Genomic DNA, 8235 nt, shown 5'->3' with positions numbered 1-8235 from the left:
TTTTCTGGCCGTGAAAATGGGGATGTCACAGTTGGTATCAGAGCATTAGTTTAAGCGAACTAGGAATATGGATTTATTTCTAGACTTAAACTTAGAATGCTAAGCAATGATTGTGAGGAGTGTGTTTAATAAAATTTAGGTAATACACCTGAATAGACACAAGCACTAGCTTATTTAGGGAAAATTCCTAACATGCTTTTATGTGCTAAATGATTTATGATATGCATTATATGATCAGATCTATGGTCTGTTGCCGACCGGATCTGGAAATTTTATGTGCTCAGGTTTCTAAACGTTTAATTACGATATTAGAACTGGCATGTAACTTTTTGGAGTGATAAGGAGGAATACGCGTCTAATTCTTCCTCTATCTATACTCTCGTCTCGATACACCAAACGCTTGCTTTGGAGAATAGAATGTCATGATAAGGACTCATAGAGAATTGAGTAAGTGGAGGAAATGAAAAGGCTTACGATAGTGAATGACACCTATCGGAAGATATCATAAGAGTGGTATCTTGCCTTTAGAATATGTCATGCTGTACGTTTAGAGGAGTACAGTACGTCCGAAGTACACCTTCGATTGGCAGGATGATGGAATGATTGGCGTAATTCATGAAGTTGACCCATCGTATGGTATTTCCACTGAGCTGAAGCAGAATTGATGATTGAAGATACGCATAGAAGAAGTCCTAGTAGAGTCTAGGGAAATTTTTGTGATTGTTTGGACACATTTTTATGTGTTAAATTTTTTTTGTGATAATAACTTGGGAAAACTGCGAGACAATAGTTGGGACGAGTATGAGTAGGTGTGAAAGGTAGTAGATGCATATACTACCGGAAGCACAGGACTCACGCTTGGATCAGGGAAAGTCACAAGGTTACCAAGAAACTAGTAATTGATTTCGATTTATTCAAGTGTGTTGTTACCATTGTTTTGGTAATGACTAAGACGATTGTTGATATTCCGACCCTAGTGGTCATATCGAATTGAGTCCGACTACGATGAGTATGTTACGTGGTTCAGAGAACCAGGTTTGATGTAGCGTCCGACTTAAACCAAACGATTGAAATCAAAGAGATCAATAGAAGTATCGAGCTCGTTGTTAAAAGAAGATGGTTGCTAGAGATGCTACCATTTTAGATGTGACTAGAACATGAAGGAAGGTATAGACTGTTATGGAATTTGACTCTAAGAGACCTGAGTCTGAGCATTGCAACATACGATGAGAGGTCATTAGAATATGACACATCGGTCCATTGTATTAATAAAAGAACTTATCTTAAGTTTGTATCCAGTGAGGATCGAAATTGTGACTTGTAGGTCATAATTTGGAGTCTAACGTGAGATAGAGAGCGTATGCAAGATCGAGCACCGCCTGTAGTCAAGGTCTAAGAGTTAGATACACGTTCGAAGAAACATCGAAGTTATGACTTAGGATGAATAGATAACAAATGGAGTCATCATGTGAGCCCTGTTTCGTAGATGATTCCGGGACGTAATCATCCTAAGGGGGAGATAATTGTAACGCCCGTAGATCCGGGCTAGTCAATTTAGAGGCAATAGGGGTCGAAAATGACTTTTCGAAAAAAGATTATTTAGAATAAATAATCTTAACCAAGTTTTGGAATATATCACAAGGTTTCTGTACATATAAAGAACGCCGAAATCCGAGTTATAACGAAGAAGTTATGGCAACCGGCACGGCACCGGGAAGCGTAAATAGTGAATTTATGATAGAGCGAGATTTATCCTTAGCAATCTAAACGAAAGTCATATAATATGTTAAACTAAGAGTGTCGATAAAAAGAACGCCCAAATCTGACTTCGTATGAGGAAGTTATGATTTTTCTAAGATTCGACTTAGCAGTGTACAGCCCGAAACTCGAATTTTAGTTCGAGCGGTTTTTGGCTTACACGACCTAAATGAGAGTTGAAGGTCTCATTAATAGGAACTCAACGGTAAAATGATAGATGAAAACGGAGTCTGTATGAAGGAGTTATGATATCTTCGCGGTCATTTAACAGTCTAAACGCCTCCTACTGTTAAATTTGAGATCGGTCGAGAATTAGCCGACGGATTCTAAACGAAAGTTGTAGATCTTGATTTTACCTACACGTGGATATAAAGAACGTCGAAAACGGAGCTCGTATGCGAAAGTTATGATTTTTCTAAGTTTGAAGGCTGATACGCGATAGGGGGTGACGTGGCACCACCAGAATTGGACACGTGGCACCACCAGAAGGTTGCCACATGCACCAACTCGGCGAGTCATGACTCAGACTCGGTGAGTCCATCAGATTTCTCCCCTATAAATAGAGGTGTCGGGTTCCATTCATTCTCACACCTTCAAACCCTTCTTTCTCTCTCTAAACTCTCTCTCTAAGCCTCCCTAACCCCCTAAAGCCTAGGGTAACTCCGTAGCACGAGGCGGAAGCTCCGGAGCGCCCGAAGGCTCCGAGAAAAGAGCCTTTCGGCTTGGGAAACGCTGCTCCAGCGAAGCCCGGTTTTGCGAAAAACCCGCTGTAAGTGAGCTACGCCTACGCTAGTTTTAATATAGCTTCTAATTAATTATAGTAACATTATTAGGACCTTAAAATAATTGTTTGGGCTATTATTATGAGTTATATTGAGTGTTATTTAACGCTTATATAATAATAATTATAGCTATACTATTAATTTGTCGCGTATATCGGGAGACTAAACCCTAGTGGTGTTGATACTAGGTTTTATCGAAGAAAAGTTGTTTTGAGAGTATCGAAGCGCTGTCCGAGTGTTGAGTCACCACCTATCAGGTGAGTGCATGGTCCCTTTCATCTTACACATAGATGTAAAGTATTTTATTATAAATTACGTGATATGTGTACATATTGTTTGAATACTTGTTGTCCATGCTGATGAAAGATTTTATACATGTTTTAAATGATTTAAAGTATATATGTATTTTATATCTACGAAAATGTTGGGGTAAAACATGGGTAGATATAATAGATGAAATATGAGTTGGATGATGAGTTGAGAGGTGATATAGACTATGTGGTGTGGGTGAGAGGTGTACGATGTGAGAAGCCTTTTCCCAAATGATGTCCCCGTCATTCAGCAGAGTATGGATGACAACCACGGACTATCCTAGATAGTCCAGTGGATCACTAACAGGCTCGCAACCTGTAGATGTTGTAAACGATGTGTTCATCCGGTGTACTCTAAACCTTGGTGATCATGCAGACTTGATACCTAGACTCTGGCGATCATGCAGATTTGGTGCCAAAACCATGGCGACTATGCAGACTTAGTGCCTAAACCCCGGTGACGATGGACTTCGTGCCGATTCCTTAAGATGATCCTTAGGAATGTATGAACGAGGAATAGTTGATTCTTAGGGTAGATCCTTAATAATAAAACAGATAATGGGGATGGGTAATTGGGTTGATTGTTTGATTGTTTGGAAATAATAATTATATTATTGTGGGTTGAAAACCCTATGTACTCACCAGGTTTCCCAACCTGACCCACTCAGTTTATTTATATCACAGGTGTTGATACGAAGTCACTTTACACTGAGAGATTTAAAGAGATGTAGATCACTAGTGTAAATAAATGTAAGTTCTGTTTATGCTTATGTTTCTGTATTAACGATGACATCCCAAACGTTTTGAAATGAATAAAATACGTTTCTCCGAAAATGTTTTAATAACGTATTTATCATGTTTTTCTGGGAACAAATTCCGCAACATTTTTATTAAAAGAAGAACTCTGATCTTATAAAGCATAAACAAAAATCGGTCTTTTCTAGCCGTGAAAATGGGGATGTCACAGATATGGGGCCTAAGAGAGACAGATCTGTATACCGAGCGGGGATCGATGACAGGCGAGGCCTGATGCCGGGCGGGGTCCGATGCCGAGGTATTAAGTTAATGGTTTGACAATTATGGTTTTAGTATTAAATTAAAAACAAAAATTTTTGTCATAATTTTTGGGATGTTACACAGTTTAAACAAGTTAGTTGGTTTCTTATGTACAAAAAAGAAGAAGTTGTCAATATGTGAACACGGATAAGAGGTAGTTACCCTCCCAAGTCATTTTCCTTTTGAGTTACCGGTTAAAATATGTATTAACCGGTAATATTGGTGTAATTTAAACAGTTAAAACAAGTTAGTTGTTTTCTTATGTACACGAAATAAAAAGTTGCCAATATGTTAATCCGGATAAGAGGTAGTTACCCTCTTAAGTCATTTTCCCAAAAAAGAAGCTACCAAGATTTTTCCAAAAGAACTAATTAGAAGGTTCCTTTATAAATTTACTACACTTTTTTCTATGGTAATTTTAGTTAATTAGTTATTTGTTTTAGTTATAATATTGTTGTTTGTAATATATATATATATATATATATATATATATATATATATATATATATATATATATAAGTTTTTTAAATAATTATATATACATACATAACAATAAAAAAAAATAGCCCCAAAAAATTTGGGATATATATATATATATATATATATATATATATATATATATATATATATATATATATATATATATATATATATATATATATATCCACTCTGCCCTCCCTACGCGCATATATATATATATATATATATATATATATATATATATATATATATATATATATATATATATATATATATATATATATATATATATATATATATATATATATATATATTCTCAGTATCATAGTTGAGTAAAACAAAATGATTAAAAGAATTAAAATGATTAAAATAATTTTTCTGATTTTGTTGTATTTGACTCGATTAAATGTTTAATTGTTATTTAGTTCAATTAATATTTTTTGATTTTGACTCCGTAATTAATAATAGGTTATCATTAGATGTTGACTAGACATTGATTCAATAAGTATATTATAATTTTTTTTAACAAAAGGCACATCTTTACATTATTATTATTATTATTATTATTATTATTATTTTGAAATATTAAATCCGTGAGGTTTTGGAACTGGAATCTCTAAGATTTTTTAATTTGGTCACATAACTTAAAAAAAAAAAAAAAAAAAAAAAAAAAAAAAAAAAAACTCCCAACCCATGCAAAGCATGGGCCATGGGCCATTTCCTAGTTGCTATTAAGAGTTATGGTATTAAAAGTTTAATCTTTTTTAATAGCCTTTTGACTATTAAAACAGAAGAATAGTTTGTAGGCTAATTAAAACGGTATTTTTTTTTTCAATAAAACTTTAAAATTATGCATCTACAATTTAGGAGAGGAGTGATTAATAGATTAGGAAATCCAAATATTGTTACTTTATAGTGAAACGTTTTGTTTACGAAAAAGCAAACAAACTGTAGATTAAGTCTATAAATACCGTTTCTGCAATATTCATTACACCGACCTCAAACCACCCCCACCCATCCCTTCTATCTGGTGGATAGTATTTTCGTTATCTTTCAGATAATATATGGAGCTAGGCTTAAGCTTAGGTGACAAGTCATGTAAAAAGTTTCATGCGATTACTACCAAAATCCCAGTTGCAGCCCCTACTTTCCCTTCCGCCGCCGACAATTGTAGTGTAGGATTCTGCATGGCTTTAACGATCAACGCAATCTATGGAACTAATAAAACACGAGCTAACGATGATAGCAACAAAAAAGACGATCAAACTACTTTCGAAGATCAAGAGGGTTTGAAAGAAAGCCCAAGAATCAAAGCAATAATTGATGGTAGAGAAAAAGCCTTGCAATTGAATCCTCCTCTTCAGCTTGATCTTCTTCCTGATCGTCATGCTCCATCATTACCATGGTCTTCTGATAATGGTTATCTCTCACATAGCTACCCACACATAGTCAGAAATTTCATAGCCTTTAAAGATAAATAATCGTGTACTTTTATAATATTGCAGGGAATTCCCATGGGGGTTCATCCGAGAATCTCCTTGCCGCTACAGGATTTGATGTCAAGAGTACCCCACCGGCAACCATGGGGACAGAAGAGGCAACGTCATCTCTCCGGCTGGATTTTTACAGTTCTAGTAGAACTGCAAACGTCTTGAAAAACAAGAGCTTGGAACTGATAAACGACGTGGTGGAGATGCAGAGAGGCCCTTCTAGAGCTAGCGATGAAGATCATAATGGGATTTACAGAAAAAAATTGAGACTTACGAAACAACAATCTGCATATTTGGAAGAAAGCTTTAAAGACCATTCTATTCTAAATCATGTAAGCAAACAACCACTGCCATCTTTAATAACTTCAATGAATCGCAGTCTTGTATTAAATCCAACGGACTAGCAACAGAAATTTCTTACTTTCAGAGACAGAAGCTTGATCTAGCAATACAACTTAATCTCAGCCCACGACAAGTCGAAGTCTGGTTTCAAAACAGAAGAGCAAGGTATCGATGTTTTCTCACTTTAAAAGAATTGTAAAACGGCGTCCTTATTGATGGTTGATATAGTATATCTGAATGATTTCCTGTAGGACGAAACTGAAGCAAACAGAAATGGATTATGAATACTTAAAAAACTGTTGTGAGACATTAACGCGAGAAAACAGAAGATTACACAAAGAACTTAAAGAATTGAGGGCGTTAAAGACCATTTCAAATCCGTTCAATCTGCAACTGCCACCTACCACCCTCGCCATGTGTTCTTCTTGTGAGCTTGTGGCTGCGACCACATACACCATCACCCCAGCTCCTCCAAGTACTAAGTTCCTCAACACCCCACTGTCAGACGACTGCAGTCACTAGCCTGAATCAGTTTGTGGAATGAAGGTGAGAGTAGTCGGAATATATTATCTTTATGTAGGAGAAAATCCCATGATTCATATAAATGATCATCAATTATTAAAAAGGTCCTTCTATCTTACATAATAGAATAGCTTTTTCAATTTGTTTTTTATGAGTTTGTATATGTTTTTTAGTTATGATACCCATACAATTATTAAAAAAGATCATGAAAGGTTTTTAATAAACAAACTATTTAATGAATTATAGCCAAAAGTGAGATTCTATCTAAAAAAAACTACTTAAAAAAGCTTTAATTTGAAAAAGAAAACAAAAAAAAAAAAAAAATCGTAGCCTTTTCAATTTTCAAAAGATATTTTATTAAAAAATATTATGAAAACTCATATTATGGATGCTTTGAATTTCGTTTATAAATATTATAGATTTTCCATTTTCAAAATTACTTACAAGATCATATATTCTATATGTTTTCCTATTTTTGTTGAACAGACAAGCACTAAACAAGATGAAAACATCGACTAGCAGTGGGAAAACAAAAAGGTAACCTACATGATAAAGGGAAGCACAACACCAATCTAGCCAACTAACCCGCGACAAACCCTTTTGTAATGGGTATTGCCAAAAGAACCCCATGAATGTACGGAGGTCAACCACACATAGGAGGTTCACTTTGTATACTAAGGTTATCTTCAATGCAATAGATTGATACAATATCATTTTATTTATTATATAATGTTATGGTATTAAACTCTATACAATATAAAATTTATATGGTTTAATGAATTGCACATCATTTGTCCTTTATTTTAGTTATTATTTTTTAAATAATTAATTAGCATTAATTAAAAGTTAAAAACTATAGTTAACATTAAATAAAAATTACAAATTACAAGTTTGAAATATAAAATATATATATATATATATATATATATATATATATATATATATATATGTGTGTGTGTGTGTGTAGTTTTAAAAAACGTAAAGCGCTAAAGTTTTTTGGGACTGATGCGCTAAGTGAAAGCGCTCGCCTAGAACACACGATGCACTCCAAATTGAAAAATATATAAAAAAATATGGAAATACTTATAAATACTTAAAAATCTCAAAAAATCATAATAGTATGGAATTAAATCCTAAGTACTAGGGGCGTTTGGCTTATCTTTTTTAGAGCTAAAATTTACAAAAAAAACAACATTTTATGACTTTTCTAAACGAGTAAATTACACGAATGGTCCCTATGGTTTGCGGTAATTTGCGTGCTTGGTCACTAACTTATTTTTTTAACTCGGAAGGTCCCTATGGTTTATTTTTGTTACGCGTTTGGTCCTTACTGTTTAATTTTGTTATGCGTTTGGTCCCTATCTTATCTAAAAAGACTATTATTTAAAGAGAAAAAAATGATGGGGTAGGTGAGGTAAGGTGAGAGGGTGGAATTAGGGGTGTGTTTATTTAAATAAATTAAAAAATCAAGGGAAAAATAATCTTTTTAGGTAA

At 34.2% G+C, this 8235-nt stretch overlaps 1 protein-coding gene across 1 annotated transcript; it reads left to right on the top strand.

Moving 5' to 3' along the window:
- Positions 1–5387: 5387 nt before the first annotated feature.
- On the top strand, positions 5388–7526 carry LOC145006589 (homeobox-leucine zipper protein HAT14-like). Its single transcript, XM_078965667.1, has 5 exons — positions 5388–5806; positions 5893–6209; positions 6305–6384; positions 6471–6765; positions 7228–7526. The coding sequence occupies exons 1-4, from the start codon at positions 5452–5454 to the stop codon at positions 6739–6741; spliced, it is 1023 nt and encodes a 340-aa protein (XP_078821793.1). The 5' UTR covers positions 5388–5451; the 3' UTR covers positions 6742–6765; positions 7228–7526.
- Positions 7527–8235: the final 709 nt, after the last annotated feature.

The sequence above is a fragment of the Lactuca saligna genome, chromosome 7 (assembly GCF_052625555.1).
Source record: "Lactuca saligna cultivar CGN05327 chromosome 7, ASM5262555v1, whole genome shotgun sequence".
NCBI lineage: Eukaryota > Viridiplantae > Streptophyta > Magnoliopsida > Asterales > Asteraceae > Lactuca > Lactuca saligna.
The sequence above is the reverse complement of the archived record's forward strand: the minus strand, read 5'-3'. Positions and strand labels throughout refer to the sequence as shown.